The sequence below is a fragment of the Neoarius graeffei genome, chromosome 22, assembly GCF_027579695.1.
Source record: "Neoarius graeffei isolate fNeoGra1 chromosome 22, fNeoGra1.pri, whole genome shotgun sequence".
Lineage (NCBI taxonomy): Eukaryota > Metazoa > Chordata > Actinopteri > Siluriformes > Ariidae > Neoarius > Neoarius graeffei.
In genome coordinates, this window is record NC_083590.1 from 13,262,264 (window position 1) to 13,278,742 (window position 16,479).

The 16,479-nt window shown below is 43.9% G+C and overlaps 1 protein-coding gene across 3 annotated transcripts in view; it reads left to right on the forward strand.

The window, feature by feature from the left end:
• Positions 1-16,479, forward strand: part of ubn2b (ubinuclein 2b) — a 29,286-nt gene that overhangs the window by 4,558 nt on the left and 8,249 nt on the right. The window contains exons 2-11 of one of the 3 annotated variants that reach the window (XM_060904407.1): positions 2,919-3,035; positions 5,565-5,666; positions 5,894-6,025; positions 8,066-8,166; positions 8,308-8,812; positions 10,447-10,517; positions 11,771-12,007; positions 13,614-13,724; positions 13,816-13,959; positions 14,109-14,159. In XM_060904407.1, coding sequence (XP_060760390.1) covers positions 2,919-3,035; positions 5,565-5,666; positions 5,894-6,025; positions 8,066-8,166; positions 8,308-8,812; positions 10,447-10,517; positions 11,771-12,007; positions 13,614-13,724; positions 13,816-13,959; positions 14,109-14,159 — 1,571 coding nt within the window. The remainder of the gene's footprint in view (positions 1-2,918; positions 3,036-5,564; positions 5,667-5,893; positions 6,026-8,065; positions 8,167-8,307; positions 8,813-10,446; positions 10,518-11,770; positions 12,008-13,613; positions 13,725-13,815; positions 13,960-14,108; positions 14,160-16,479) is intronic. The other 2 variants (XM_060904408.1, XM_060904409.1) reach the window with 2 other exon arrangements.

The following is a 16,479-nucleotide window of genomic DNA, read 5'->3' on the forward strand; positions in this document are numbered from 1 at the left end:
AATATAAATCTGGACAATTCTGACAGGTGGCAGTGCGAGGAGAAATCATCATGGTGGGAAAACGATGTCTGGTTTTGCTGTGTTGACTTGAGGGAAGAAAGATGCTGAAGATGATAAAATCTTTGCATTCTGACGCTGTTGTGAGGGTGCAAAAAAAATAACAGTGGCATAGAAAATGGAATGTGAGATCTTGACATTGTAATTTCTAGTGTGCTTCATCAGCTCTTCTTCAAAGCGTTCAGACTAGTGAACAACAGTGCTACACAAAAACATGAAAACGCTGGTACTGCAATTTGTGCCCGGTTTGCGTTAATTTCTGACTTGTCTAAAGGGCTCTGGGAACGCGTGGCAGCCATGATGCGTGCGCACAAGTGTTCTGGGCGTCAGGAATATTCCGGCCCTGAGTTTCCCTTCACTGCTTCCAGAATGTCGATGCTCTGGTGTCATGACGCGAAGCGAGATCTGAGAAGGTTGGAGTGGAACAACTCGAGTGTCCTGACTGAACTCAACCCCAGTGAATGCCTTTGGGATGACCTGGAATTGGAACTGGAGCCTCCTCAACATCATCAGTACCTGATCTCATTAATGCTCTTGTAGCTGACCTGAATGAACTCGAATCCCAACAGCCACGCCCTAAAATCTAGTGGAAAGACTTCGCAGAAGAGAAGAGTGGGGCTGCTTGTAACAGCGAAATTTGGAATGAGGGTGTGATGGTCAGGGATGCACAAACTTTTGGCTGTATAGTGTGATCAGTCACTCAGAGCTGTAACCATGGAGACATCACTAAACCTTTTTATTTATTTTTTTTAAATGATGGCAACGTCAAAACTTAGATGTGTACAAGCAAGTCTGTAATCACGGCAGCTTCAGTTTCTTCCGTGGAATTGATTCTGCACGTCTTGGATTGTACTGACGGTACTGAAGCGATTATGAACATCATTCTTCTAAAAGATATATTCCTTCAATCATGGTGGTGGAGGAGAGCACTGTCTAAACCTGGCTTGATATTTTACAAATTTTGAATAGATTTTGATAAAATGTCGCATAACACATGGCCATGAGTTGAGAGAAGGTAACGTGAGCGCTACTATGATGCTCATCTAAAATCTGCCGATAGGAGGATGGCAAACTTGAAACTAATTATTTCTGAACAAATGATGGTTTAAACTCCCTGATTTCTACATGTTTATTAATATGACCAGTGTACAGGCCTGACCACTCTTATGGTAAGGTGTAAAGCTGCCAAGCGTGCTCATGAACAGGGGGGGGATCTGAGTTACTTCTCTACATTTTAAACATGTTTTCTTTAAGCGTAACATCGTTACTGTTTGTATTTACGTGAGACTGTTTTCCAATTGGATGGCACGGTGCTGCAGTGGTTGGCACTGTTGCTTCACAGCAAGAAGGTTCTGGGTTTGAGCCCGGTGCCCAACGGGGGCCTTTCTGTGTGCAGTTTGCATGTTCTCCCCATGTCTGTGTGAGTTTCCCCCACAGTCCAAAAACATGCACTTGGGTAAACTGGCTACTCTAAAGTGTCCATAGTGGTGTGTGTGCATGTGCAGAAAGGAACCGGTCGCCCTACTGCTGCAGTTCTGGCCAAGTCAACCAAACATGGTTCGCCTCAAACCCGGATCCGGTTCGACAGAGATAATGACGACGATAAAGTTTTCTGATTCCTGTTCTGAAAATTTGGATCTTGTACAGTGTCATGAGGAATAACCTTAAGAGCAATTTTAAATAAACTGCGTGACTCTGAAATCTCTTGGAGGTGTTCAGGTGTGAGAAGTCTGAAGGTCGTAGCATCACCAATCATTTTCATATTGAAGCATTCAGTAAAACCCGCTGTGTTTTTGTGGAAAATTGTTTATCCCTTCATGGACAGTGTATCCATGAACTGGGACAGATGATGCCATTTTCAAGGATGTACTTTATCTCCTACTGGTTGCCTTGTAGGACTACATCAGTGCCTCTAACTAGAGTTAGGCCCAATTCTAATTTCTACCCCTCCCCCTTCCCCTCCGCCTTCCCCTTGGCCCTTCCCCTTGAAACTGAGCTACAAGGGATAGGGCTTGAAATTCAACCCTTACGTATTGGGATAGCCCTTCAGCGATCGCATACGTCATCGCGTACCTCCGTCAGCGTTTACGTTAGCAAAACGCGACCAAATGCGTCATTGGCTGCGACCAGCCGCTACAGTCAGAGCCAGAGGCAGAACCAGAAATCTCTGCTGGCAGGGTGTGATTTGTTAACTAACACCACTGAATGGGATATCTTTGGCGCTTCGTGCACCACATCCGACAGAATGAGGTGTCAGAACACTCATGTAAACAATAAAAGCGAGAATAACAGAACAAAACGTACGCAGTAAAGCAACCGAAAACAATACTCACTCCCAAAGCTTTTTAGCAGCAGCTTGGATTTCAGAAATCGCTGCTCATTCTCAGCTCGAAAGCGAATCAAGCGGCGTGTTTCCTCTGGATAACAACTTAAAACACGTAAATAATGGAGAAAATACATTTATGACAATCTTTCGCCGCGGGAACCGCCATCTTTCTGAAATCCGCATGAAATCTCGCTGAAATCCGCATGGCATTGTGGGAAATCACTCAAACCCCTTCGTTCGGAGTCAGCTCCAGGAAAATCTCCATTTGGAGGGGTACAGAAGCCCTCCCCCTACCCCTCCGCGTTAACTGGGATTGGGATACCCCTACCCCTTCACGTGAACGCGCAAAATGGAGGGGAAGGGCCAAGGGGTTGGTCCAAGGGGTGAAATGGGATTCGGCCTTAGACTTCAGGAGATCATTAGTTTTCACTGTGTAAAGCTTGTGCAATGAAGATGAGTTGATTTGCGTTTACTCCGTGTATATCTCCCTCCATCTTCCTCTTGTTCATTTTCTCTCCTCCTTTCATCTCTGTAGATGAGGAAAGTTCCTGAAGGACTCACGCCGGCTCTGGACCCAAACGACCCGCTGGCTGATCAGGACCGAGAGAGACGAGAGGTCGAAGCTCTGGCCAGGAAGTTTGAGAGTAAATATGTGAGTCATCTGAGGACATGCAGACCTGAATCAGAGAAATAAAAAAAATACAATGTGCAGAACCTCAATATTTGTCACTTGTAATGTATATAAGGTCTCAGAAATGCTTCCTTCTGATTGATCAGTATGTGTGCAGTGTTTTCCCCAGAAAAAAATTAAAGCCCTAAATTCTGGCATGATAATACACAGACAATTGAGCGCCAATGGCGCGAAAGCGAGCGCCAAAGGCACAAAGCGAAAATAGATGCTCTCAGGTGCATTTTCAGGATCTCCTGAGAGGTTTTAGATACACGATTATAGGATAGATTTTACCGGTGTTTCAATGATTTCTGACCGAAATGGCGTTATTGTATACACATTTGAAATTTCACCTTAAAGTTCAACATGCAAGTTAAACTGTTTTGTTTAGATTACTGAGGTATATGATGGACTGAAAATCTACGGGGATCCCTTAATTATCTATGATCAAGTAGTGTCGTAACAAAAATGTGCATGAAAATATGAGCAGCGGTTTTGCTCTATCTTATGCAATCCAATGAAGAGAATCGATCATCATGACCTCCTGTTGATCACAAAGGGATCTGAACCTAAGACCTGCCATCTTAAAATAAGTTGCTGTATTACTATAACTGTAATGGTTTAGAATGTTTCTGATGCAATTACCGTAATACATGTATAACTAAGCCCTGTGATGACCTGGCGACTTGTCCAGGGTGTACCCTGCCTTTCGCCCGTAGTCAGCTGGGATAGGCTCCAGCTTGCCTGCGACCCTGTAGAACAGGGTAAAGTGGCTAAAGATAATGAGATGAGACTTTATTAAATGTACTAGATTAAGATTAAAACATATATTTAAAGGAAAAGAAAACTTCATTCATACATTTTAAGTTTGCAGAAAGATTCTGTACTTATAAACACATTTATGAAGAGAATTTGTTAATAAGTGTCAAATGTAGCATAATGTCGAATAATAATGATAAGCGTATTTGGCAGTGTGATGTCACTGCGACCCTTTAACAAAAGAATAATCCGGAGCCGCCTTTTGTTAAATGGATTCCAGTGACATCACACTGCCAAAAATGCTTATGATTATTATTTGAAATGATGCTGTATTTGACACATTTGGACAACTTCACTTCGTGAGTGTGTTTATAAGTACATAATCTTTCTGCAAACCCAAACTAATGAATTAAGTTTTCTACTCCTTTAAAGCAGATTTATTCTCCTTGGCTTTTGCTTGGCCCGATGTTGGGCGAGACTCTCATACCCCTTTTCCACCAAATCAGTTCCAGGGCTGGTTCGGGGCCGGTGCTGGTTCACAACTCGTTCAACTTGCGAACCAGCTGAGAACCAGTTTGCTTTTCCATAGCTCGGGGTGTTAAGGGGAGCCACGTCAGTACGTCATTGTATACGTCAGTTACGTCGCTGCGTTTGCATAAACCTTGGCACAAACATCGAAGCAACAACAACACGGAGAAGAAGCAGCAGCAGCAACAACAACAACAATAATGGATGACCTGCTGCTTTATTGCATCCATGATATCTTGTCGCTTATTTAAAAATGGTGCCCTCTCGCGGTCTTGCTATTGTTGTTGGTCTTAACAACCCCCCCCCCCCCCCCCCCCCCCCCCGCTGACGTAGGCAGTTCTTTCCTCCAGCCCAGCAAAGAGCTAGTGCTACCCTGAAACCGTTTTTTCTGGCCCAGAGCCAATTCTTTGCCAGTGGAAACAGAGAACCCGGTTCCAAACTAAGCACTGGCCCTGAACCAGCCCTGGAACTGATTTGGTGGAAAAGGGCTATCATAGTCCATCTCGCGGTCATCCATGCTGATGTGGATCAGATTGTCCAGCGAGTGCTTTTTGAGCCAGTTGCTGTGATCAGAATTGATGATGTTTTCGTTGTTGTGACAGTTGTTTGGTTTTGTGCGCCATCACTCGTGGGTTTGTTGACGTTTAGTCAACCAATCTTTGATCGAAGCCATAATGATAATAGACTAGGTGAAACTTTTGTGATTTTAAATCAGTCGGCTTTGTCCGTCTGGTGGGGGACAACATCGGCAGCCAATGAGATCGTTTATAATGAATCGGAAAATTCCGGGATGTCTGACGTTTCCTTTCGATATTTTTTATTGGACGGTTTGAACACGTGATCTTGACATAGCCAACAGATTAGTTTGTTAACATCATACCACGCGGGCATATTACTTTGACAGAATCAACGCAAACATTGGGGGGGGGGGAAGACCACTTGTTTAACACAAATTTATCAGTCAATATGTAAATGGATCTGTTATTTGCTCTCCTATGTATCTAATTACTTGTGGGTAGGAAATTTAACGTATCGGTATAAATCTAAGCGTATCAGATTTTAACTAAAGCGACTAAGCGTATCGGCAGGCAGAGCAAGCGTATCGGGCCCGATACGCTAAAACGCTTTGGGGAAAACCATGGTGTGATATTTTCCTACCTCAGAAGCTTAACTGTAGTCTAACGAACATGTGTTCATGTTGGTCATTCGTTGTATCGTCGACAGGGCGGCACTGGGAAGAAGAAAAAGAAGGATCGGATGCAGGATCTCATCGACATCGGATACGGCTATGACGAGACAGATCCGTTCATCGACAACTCCGAAGCTGTGAGAAGATTCGCGCTCTTGATTCACTCTTTGTCGCTGTTAATGACGGAGTTTAAATAGTTTGTCTTGGAAACAAAAGTTGTTCGGACACGTTTAGGTCCGAAACTAATATGATGCGATTCAGACCAAACAGTGTTTCAGAGTAAAGCGATGGACATTGTGAACTGATCCATCATTTCTGATGTATACTTATTCTTTCTTTCTTGTTTGACTGTGCATGTTTTCAGTATGATGAGCTGGTCCCTGCCTCCCTCACCACCAAACTGGGAGGCTTCTACATCAACACGGGCACTCTGCAGTTCAGACCTGCGTCTGAGAGCGAGGACGATGATGGGAGCAAGGACGGAAACCACTTCAAGGTTCGCACAGATAACACTGCCTCAGATATCCGATATCACAGAAGCTAGGTTTCAAACCACGTCCATCTCAAGTCTCGCACCTAGATCCCTCCTGAGAGCTAATGGTGTACTATTAATACTAGAACTGCCAAAAATTAGCATAAAGAGTGGAGTCAGAGGGTGTGTCCTGCTGTTCTTTAGTGTGTATAGTTTGAAAGGATGAGCCGTGTGTACTTTTCTTGCGGTTAAGTAGGAAATAAATAAATCCCTTATATGGACATCCTGTTACAGGGAAATACTGACCCCCATTTCCAGAAAAGTTGGGATATTTTCCAAAATGCAATATAAACAAAAATCTGTGATGTTAATTAATCTGAACCTTTTATTTAACTGACAAAAGTACAAAACAATTTTCAAGAGTTTTACTGAGCAATTTAATTGTATTTTGTAAACATAAACGAAGTTAGAATTTGATGCCTTTAATAACACATTTTATTTATTTTTTAAATTGTATGGGATCTGAGGATACTAATTGTTGCAGTTTTGCATTTCGAATTTTGTCCATTTTTGCTTGATACAAGACTTGAGCTGCCCAACAGTCTGTAGTCACCATTGTCTGATTCTCCTCTTCATGGTGTGCCATACGCTCTCAATAAGAGACTGATCTGGGCTGGCAGCAGGCCAGTCAAGCACATGCACTCTGTCTACAAAGCCACGCTGTTGGAGCTCGTGCAGAATGAAGCCTGGCATTGTAAAGCTCAAATAAGCATGGACTTCTTGGGAAGAGACATTGTCTTGAATGTCTCAAACTCCTAATATATCAATGGTACCTTCGCACACGTGTAACTCCCCCATGCCGTGGGCACTGATGCCCCAATACCATCACAGATGCTGGCTTTTGCACGTTTCTCTGATAACAAACTGGATGGTTGTGTTCACCTTTGGCACTGAGAACTTGATGGGTGGTTTTCCCGAAAGCAAGCTGAAATGTGGAATCATCTGAACACAGTACACGTTTCCACTGTCTTTCGGTCCATCTGAGTTGGGCCCGAACTCAGCATTGTTCTGCATAGAATTGATGAATGGCTTTCTCCTTGCGTAATACAGTTTCAGTTTGCATTTCTGGATGCAACAGTGGACTGTGTTAAGTGATGAGTTTTCCAAGGTACTCTGGAGCCCATGTGGCTATATTTGTCACATTAGCATGAGTTTCTCAGGCAGTGCCACCTGAGCGCTCGAAGGTCACGCACGTTCGACAGCGTTTTCTGACCTCGTCCTTTACGCACTGAGAAGTCTCTGAATTCCCTGAAATCTAGATTTTGTAAGACACAAAATCTTATGTTGAAGTTATTTTTGAATTGACTGACAATTCTCTCATGAATTTTGGCACAAAGGAGTGAGCCACGCCCCGTTCTTGCTTGCACAGACTGAGCCTTTGGTGGATGCTCCTTTTATACGCAGTCATACCAATTAACCTGCTTATTGTGGAATCTTCCACTTGAATATCCTATAAACTTTTCAGTCTTATTTTGCCTCTGTCCCAATTTTTTTGAGAGCGTTGCAGGCATCAAATTCTAACTTCGTTTATATTTACAAAATACAGTTAAGTCGGTCCGTAAAACTATTGAAAATCTTTGTATTTTTGTCAGTTCAGTCAAGGTCACTGTGAATTAACAAATCACAGGTTTTTGTTTTTATTGCATTTTGGAAAAATCCCAATTTTTCTGGAAATGGGGTGTGTAATTAATGAGAGGGTCCGGAAGTGTGGGTATTCCTCTCGTACCACAGAAATTTGTTAATGATTGATTATTAATGAATGATGTATTGCTTGTCATCAGTTTATAGTTTTATCAATTAATACAGATTTTGAAGATTTTTGACATTGTAATTTTTTTTTTTATTCATTAAAAGTCCATAGTATTTTTAGACTCCATTCACTGTTAAATTTAACGTAACATTTTAGAAATTAAGCATGTGTGTTGAGGGTTGGTTTTTTTTTTTCTTCCTTTCTGTTTGAAGGCATGTCCCTATTTGTGCATGTGTGTCCCCTTTTGCCTTCAGAAGCTAAAAGATGGAGAGGAGCGAGTGATCAAGAGAAGAAAGAAAAAAGACGGCACTTTAGAGGAGAAGAAACCCAGAAAGAATCGCGTGTCGAAGCAGGGGTGAGTTTGGGCTGAGTGTGGGTGTGGCTTTGGGTCTGTATATGGACATTTAATGAAAAGTATGCAAGTGTCTTGTCTGTAAATCTGTGAAACTATAAGGGTGTGTGAGACAGTTTCTGCCTTTGTGTTTGCCTCCCACAGCGTTTCGGCTCTGAACCGGCCTGAGAAAAAGAAGAGGAAGAAGCTGATGAAGGACTCCCTCTCACTGGCAGCCATGATCCGCCGCTTCACACGTGAGAAAGAGGAGATGCGGAAAAAGAACCCCAGTGCTGCTGCTGCCGCCACCGCCGGCACCACTACAGGACTCAAACCCCCGAACCCCAACCGCACCGTTGTCAACTCGAACTCTGTCACCCCTGGCAACGACCTCGCTGACCTCACCAACGACCCAGCCGTCATTCCGCTGCTGGGTTCGGCTAACGATGACATGCTGCAGGACCTGATGGAAGAGCTGGATTTCTCGCTGCTGGATCCTTCGGAGCTGTCGAGCCTCGAGGGTCAGGGTGAGAACGGCAACGGCGCCATCCAGAGAGCAGGGGGAGGAGCTTCAGTGGGACGTGTCCAGAGAACCGGTCTCCTCCCCCCTCCGCCTCTTCCCATCGGTCTGCCTGCCCCCCTCACCAAGCGCATCGAGGACCTGCGAGCAGTGCGTGTACACACACACATGCACACGTTACATTTATTAATTTCTCGCATTTCTCTTATTTTAACCCCCCTTTTTTTGTCAGACTTCTGCTGTTTATTTTTTAGAACGTTTTTATTTTTCTTATTTAAGTTTTTATCCATATTGTAAATCTTTATCGTTATTCTTTTTCATGTGTTTATTTATGAGCATCTTTCTGACTTATCTTGCAGTTACATTTTTTTTATATACCTGTAATGTAACTAGCATGAAATGGTTTCTCTCTCTCTCTCTCATATGCATATATAATATGCATATATAATATGTATTTATTATATTTATGCATATGAGTGATTCCACGCTTATGGGTACTGAAATGGGGACATGAACTTATTCACCTAAAACTATTTCTTTTTTTTACCATCAGGTCACAAAACATGTAATCTTTAATGAATGATATGTTAAAAGATAACTTTAATTTTCTGAGATGTAATAAAAACATATTTATATGCCAAAGTCAAGCCTATGAGTTCCAAAATGATGTCTGTTCCATTACTTCTGTTACGATTGTCCATCTCGCGTCTGTTACAAATTAATTACAATCTAGCTATATACCATGTTAATCTTATTGAAAGAATGTGTATGTTTATTCTACTACACATGTTTATTAATTATATTTGCTAAAACATCACCTTCCTATGTTTCAAAAAGTAATTCTACATTGTTAAAATTGAGAATATATATGTCCACAACACTTCTGTTACGTTCTGACTTTGGCATATAAATATGTTTTTATTACATCTCAGAAAATTAAAGTTATCTTTTAACATATCATTCATTAAAGATTACATGTTTTGTGACCTGATGGTAAAAAAAAAGAAATGGTTTTAGGTGAATTTTTAAAAATAAGTTCATGTCCCCATTTCAGTACCCATAAGTGTGGAATCACTCATATATAATATATTTATTATATATGCATAATATATGCATATATAATAAATATATTATATATGCATATATATTATAGTTTCCATTTTAAAGCACGTTAAAGAAAAGCTGTTGTGTACGGTGAGGAAGTCAAAATTAAACCAGGTGAAAAGTGCAGTGTTAAATACCTGACGGTATAAAAGCACATTTATTTTACAGAACTGTCTGTCTAATCTACCTGTTTACTGAGTGATGGATTACATTTGAGACGAGAGTGAAATGCTTTTTTTTAATTTGCACCTGAACTCTTCTAAATGCCAGATACCCCATCGCACACTTAGCACTTCTCAGGTGTGTTGGGGGGAGGGGGGGGGGAAACACTGATCTCTTCTGTGCATCCAGGAGGATGAGGAAGAGGACAAAGATGGTGAAGGCGAGAGGAGAGAAAGTGTGATGTGTAGAGAGGTGAGAGTGGGGGAGGTAGAGAGAGATTCAGGACAAGTCATAGAGAAAAGAGCTGGAAGGTGAGGAAAGGAGTGAGGGGGAGAGAAAGATGTGTGGTGATGTGGGTGAAGTATAATGCTGCATCATACACACACACACAGATGTGTGATTATGCCTCAGATGATTTGAAGGCAGGTTTTGTTTAAGACTTCCTGTGTGTTTGATTAGAACTGATCTCCATACGTGTATCTGTGCCAGGGTTTAAAGTTTTTGTGTGTGTGTTACAGGCGTCTCGGCAGTTTGACATGGAGGGAAGGAAGAAGTTCTTCACGCTGGACATGAACAACATCCTGCTGGAGTGAGTTTGTGTTTTGTTGTAAATCTCACACCTGCTCTTTAGTTCCTAAACCTCAGCACGGGCACAGACGCGCACTCGGTGTGATTTTAGAGACTGAACACCACGTAGAGGAGCACAGATCGACCGGTTTGTATTCCGCTAGTGATTAATCCTTACTCGTGAATGAATCGATCGTTTTAACAGATTCTTTCACTCAGGTTCGAATAGACAATTTTTAATAGATTTGTTGTAATATATATATATATATATATATATATATATATATATATATATATATATATATATATAATTTTTTTTAAAAAGGGAAAAAATTGTATTTGAACAGATGCTTTTGCAAAAACATAATTTTGAATGGATTCAGAAAGCTTATTTTAAGATTGGACTGGATTGGATAAGGATGTTTTTGAAGACTTGCACAGGGCATTTTTTTTTTTTCTTCCCCCAAATGGATTTACCTTAAATACAAAATCCATTGTAACAGTTGATGAACTTGCTGATCTGAACATAATGACGTAACTTGATCGCTGAATCAGTTCCTGAACTGTTCAACATGTAACACTTCTAAAAACTCCCTTCAAATCGTGTAAACTAGTGGTCAGGTCTCACATCGCCGGAATCACTTCATGGTAGAGGCTGGCAGATGATTTTGAGCTTTCCGGGGACCAACCGGCACGTGTTCCAGGTTTTTCCGTCGGAATACACAAGAGCCGAGGAGCTATCTTGACAACCAGGAGGGTGTGGCTTCCATCCCCAGAAAGTTTCGTTGTGTTGAAAATTGCTGTGGGTCAAGTACCACCAACCGGGTAGGCTTACGTGGGCTACCGGGGGTTACTGTAGCATTCCGTCAATTATCGAGCTCAAAATGTTCACGGAACAACATTCTGTAGAAAGTGAAAAGTTTGCCTAGGGGTCATGGCTTATTTCGTCTTGCTGTGACTAATACTGTACTGCAGCCATGTAAACCATACACGTTGTAAAGCCATACGTTTACTGGAATCTTCCATTGCGCCTGTGGCTTCATTTGCATATTTACTCTGCCCATATTTATGCAACGGATCACCTCTAAAAATCTGCCGGAATGGCCACGGTAGGCCCGGCCACGGTTCTCACGGATCAACCAGCTCTGTCTGAGCTTAGCATAAGGCTAGGACAAGCGTTCACGCTAAGCTAATGGGTTATGATGAATGTAACGTATATTATACATATAGTCACATTTGTGCTTCCTCTGTCCTTTTGTGTGCGTGTTTGCACAGCATTGAGCTGCAGGTGCAGGAGCAGCCAGCTGACGTGCGCTTGGCTGTGTACTCTCACCTGGAGGCCTTCGTGCCGTGTAATAAGGAGGCCCTGCTGAAGCGGCTGAAGAAGCTCAGCCTGAACGTGCAGGACGACAGACTGAGGAACCCGCTGCTCAAACTCAAACTTGCCGTCTGCAGTGCCATGCCTGAACAGATCGCCCGCTACAACATGGACTGCCTGGCCAAAGTGGCAAAGTAAGTGCACCCCTGGTTGATCACAATCTTTTTCTCCTGTTTACGTTGATCAATAACTGTAAAAATACACCCTGCATTCCTGAGGCATCATATCTTTTGTTGATATCAGGGCTTTGAACCAGAATTTTTTTCCTATTGGTTCGTTCCGAACAGAAACGGAATTTTAACGTTTCCGGTTTTGGGTTCCACCATTAAATAGACGTTCCCGAACCGGTTAGAACAAAAAAATTTCATTCCCGGAACGGTTAATTACGTTCCCTGTCAGCTGTTTAACAATTGGCTATAAAATTATGTCTCTGTCTCATCCGGCTTAAGCCAAATGTAGGCTAATTCTATTACAACCTTCATTAAATAAGACAAGAAATAATTCAAAACAATTATTTCAAATGTTGGCGATTTGGATTCTCAGTATGTCTTCCCATCTACACAAACAGAAAAAGTGCCAAAAATGAAAGATAATTCGTTTAGTGTGTTACCAAAGGCGAGTCAGGCCCTATAGAGGGCTACCGCATGACGTCACCGCGCCGCGAGATTTTGTTAGGCGCCATATTGGAAGACCAAGTACACATCTATGCAAGTACATACATACATACAAAACAAACTACACCTGAAATGTAGCCAGGGCCGGTTCTGCCCTAATCTGGACCCGGGTGCAACATCGCGCAACCCCCCCCCCCCAGGACAACCATCACATAACTATAACTATAAACATTTTATATCAACTATTTTAACTAAATGGGCTATAATAAATAAGCCTGCAGGCAGCCACGGCGGGCTGCCTCAGAAAAGTAACCATTCAATGACAACTGAAAGCCTGCAGCCATGGTGGGCTGCCTTAAAAAGTAACCATTTGTCCTACCTTAAAACTCGTTTTGCATTTTCTGCCTCCTTTTTTTGTATTCTCAACCCTCCGTTTATTTTCTTTCCTTTTCTGAAAACCCGATTTGTGTCCAGACATTTTGTTCTGCTACCAACGAACTAACTCGTCAGGTCTCGTCTCTCGAGCCCGCGATGATTCCCGTGGGAGGGGCAACAACTGATACATTTTTACAAACAGCCAATAGGGAGGTTGCATCGTTCAGGCTCTTCTTTGCTTAGACGCTCAGTAATTCACTTATCACATGGAGACGTGATAGCAGTCCACCTTCCCGCTCTCTCCATTCAGTCAGCGAACGTCACACAGGAAGTGAACCCCAGCGGGTCATAGAAACTTGCGCAGGAGAAGAATGGCTTTTTTATTTGTAGGCTATGGAAACTTTGAGGAACGAAATAAAAACCGGTATTAACCGGTTACCATTATTTTTAATAAGCGTTTCTGTTCCGGAACATAAAAAATAATAAAGTTTCTGGTTTCGTTTCTGTTCCATGTGAAATAGAAAAAGTTCCCGGTTTTCGTTCCTTGAACCGGTTCAAAGCCCTGGTTGATATCAAAAGCTTTTGAACTGGTACCAGCATTGATTTCCATCATCAAGCCTTAAAACTCTTCCAGTGCAAATTTTTAGCTTCTGCTGAACTTCATTTGAGATGAAGATAAATTTCCTGTAGGATAAAGAAGGTAAAGGAACTGTTATTGTAATATTCTTGGGCGTGTGCATGTGAACTCCAGGCAGCAGTCAGAGGAGGGCGAGAAGAACGGCTCAGAGGAGGAGGATGAGGAGAGGCCGGGTAAACGGGTGATGGGACCCCGCAAGAAGTTTGTGTGGGACGATAAACTCAGGTAAAACCTTGGGTTTCACTGATTTGTAATTGTCCCGAGAGATGTGAAGTGTGGTCATGTCCCGTGTCTCTCTTTCTAATGTGTGTGTTAGGGCTCTGCTGTGTAATCTGGTCCGAGCTAAACTGGGCTGTTACGAAGCTGAGGGTCAGAACTCTCCCTCTCCTGAAGACTACCTCAAAGCCTTTATGGAGACCGAGGTGAAACCCCTCTGGCCCAAAGGCTGGATGCAGGCTAGGTGTGTGTGTGAGAGAGACTTTTCTTTGATAGCTCTTCCATCACTGTCAGTTCAGGTCTCCGTGTATCTGTGCATGTTTACATTATTACTGTGTCTGAGGGAGTGAGGTGTTGTGAAGTGCACTCACTTCCTGTCGTGGTGTCTTACAGGATGTTGATTAAAGAGAGCCGCATGGCCCACGGACACCTCACAGGAAACACGTGAGTTGACTCTTGGATTTTCCTCAAGCGTACTGATCATAAACAAATAAAAAATGCAGTTTGTCTGCAGAGTTCAGCTTCTAACACAGTTAACACTAATACTGTATGCCAGAAACATTCTTTAGCAGGGTTGAGCTTTGTGGATCTTGGAATAAACTCCTAAACCTAACAACTGCTTCCCAAATGACATCACTTTTCGTTCATGACATTCTCCTTAACAAATACCACCACCTTACTGACCTCCATGACCACGCCCTCCCTAAAGAAGACCTCCCCTGTAACGATCTCCTTATTCATGACCGCGCTCTCCCTAAAGATCTTCTCTGTAACAATCTCGTTCATGAATGCGCCCTCCCTAAAAAGATGACCTCTGCAACAATCTCCTTGTTCATGACTGCGCCCTCTCTAAAGATCTCCCCTGTAACGATCTCCTTGTTCATGACCGGGCCCTCCCTAAAGATCTCCCCTGTAACGATCTCCTTGTTCATGACCGGGCCCTCCCTAAAGATCTCCCCTGTAATGATCTCCTTGTTCATGACTGGGCCTTCTCTAAAGAAGACCTCCTCTGTAACGATCTCCTTGTTCATGACCATGCCCCCTCTAAAGGTCTTGTTCATGACCGCGCCCTCCCTAAAGAAGACCTCCTCTGTAACGATCTCGTTCATGACCGCGCCCTCCTTAAAGAAGACCTCCTCCTCTGTAACGATCTCCTTCTTCATGACCGCGCCCTCCCTAAAGAAAACCTCCCCTGTAACGATCTCCTTGTTCATGACCGCGCCCTCCCTAAAGATCTCCCCTGTAACGATCTCCTTGTTCATGACTGTGCCTTCTCTAAAGAAGACCTCTTCTGTAACGATCTCGTTGTTCATGACCGCGCCCTCCTTAAAGAAGACCTCCTCCTCTGTAACGATCTCCTCATTCATGACCGCGCCCTCCCTAAAGACAACCTCCTCTGGAACGATCTCCTTGTTCGTGACCACGCCCTCCCTAAAGAAAACCTCCTCTGGAACGATCTCCTTGTTCATGACTGCCCCCTCCCTAAAGAAGACCTCCCCTGTAACGATCTCCTTGTTCATGACTGTGCCTTCTCTAAAGAAGACCTCTTTTGTAACGATCTCGTGGTTCATGACCGCGCCCTCCTTAAAGAAGACCTCCTCCTCTGTAACGATCTCCTTGTTCATGACCGGGCCCTCCCTAAAGATCTCCCCTGTAACGATCTCGTTCATGACCGCGCCCCCTCTAAAGAAGACCTCCTCTGTAACGATCTCCTTGTTCATGACCATGCCCCCTCTAAAGGTCTTGTTCATGATCGCGCCCTCCCTAAAGAAGACCTCCTCTGGAACGATCTCCTCGTTCATGACCGCGCCCTCCCTAAAGAAGACCTCCTCTGGAACGATCTCCTCGTTCATGACCGCGCCCTCCCTAAAGAAGACCTCCTCTGGAACGATCTCCTCGTTCATGACCGCGCCCTCCCTAAAGAAGACCTCCTCTGGAACGATCTCCTCGTTCATGACCGCGCCCTCCCTAAAGAAGACCTCCTCTGGAACGATCTCCTCGTTCATGACCGCGCCCTCCCTAAAGAAGACCTCCTCTGGAACGATCTCCTCGTTCATGACCGCGCCCTCCCTAAAGAAGACCTCCTCTGGAACGATCTCCTCGTTCATGACCGCGCCCTCCCTAAAGAAGACCTCCTCTGGAACGATCTCCTCGTTCATGACCGCGCCCTCCCTAAAGAAGACCTCCTCTGGAACGATCTCCTCGTTCATGACCGCGCCCTCCCTAAAGAAGACCTCCTCTGGAACGATCTCCTCGTTCATGACCGCGCCCTCCCTAAAGAAGACCTCCTCTGGAACGATCTCCTCGTTCATGACCGCGCCCTCCCTAAAGAAGACCTCCTCTGGAACGATCTCCTCGTTCATGACCGCGCCCTCCCTAAAGAAGACCTCCTCTGGAACGATCTCCTCGTTCATGACCGCGCCCTCCCTAAAGAAGACCTCCTCTGGAACGATCTCCTCGTTCATGACCGCGCCCTCCCTAAAGAAGACCTCCTCTGGAACGATCTCCTCGTTCATGACCGCGCCCTCCCTAAAGAAGACCTCCTCTGGAACGATCTCCTCGTTCATGACCGCGCCCTCCCTAAAGAAGACCTCCTCTGGAACGATCTCTTCGTTCATGACCGCGCCCTCCCTAAAGAAGACCTTCTCTGGAACGATCTCCTCGTTCATGACCGCGCCCTCCCTAAAGACCACCACCTCTGGAACGATCTCCTTGTTCATGACCGCGCCCTCCCTAAAGAAGACCTCCCCTGGAACGATCTCCT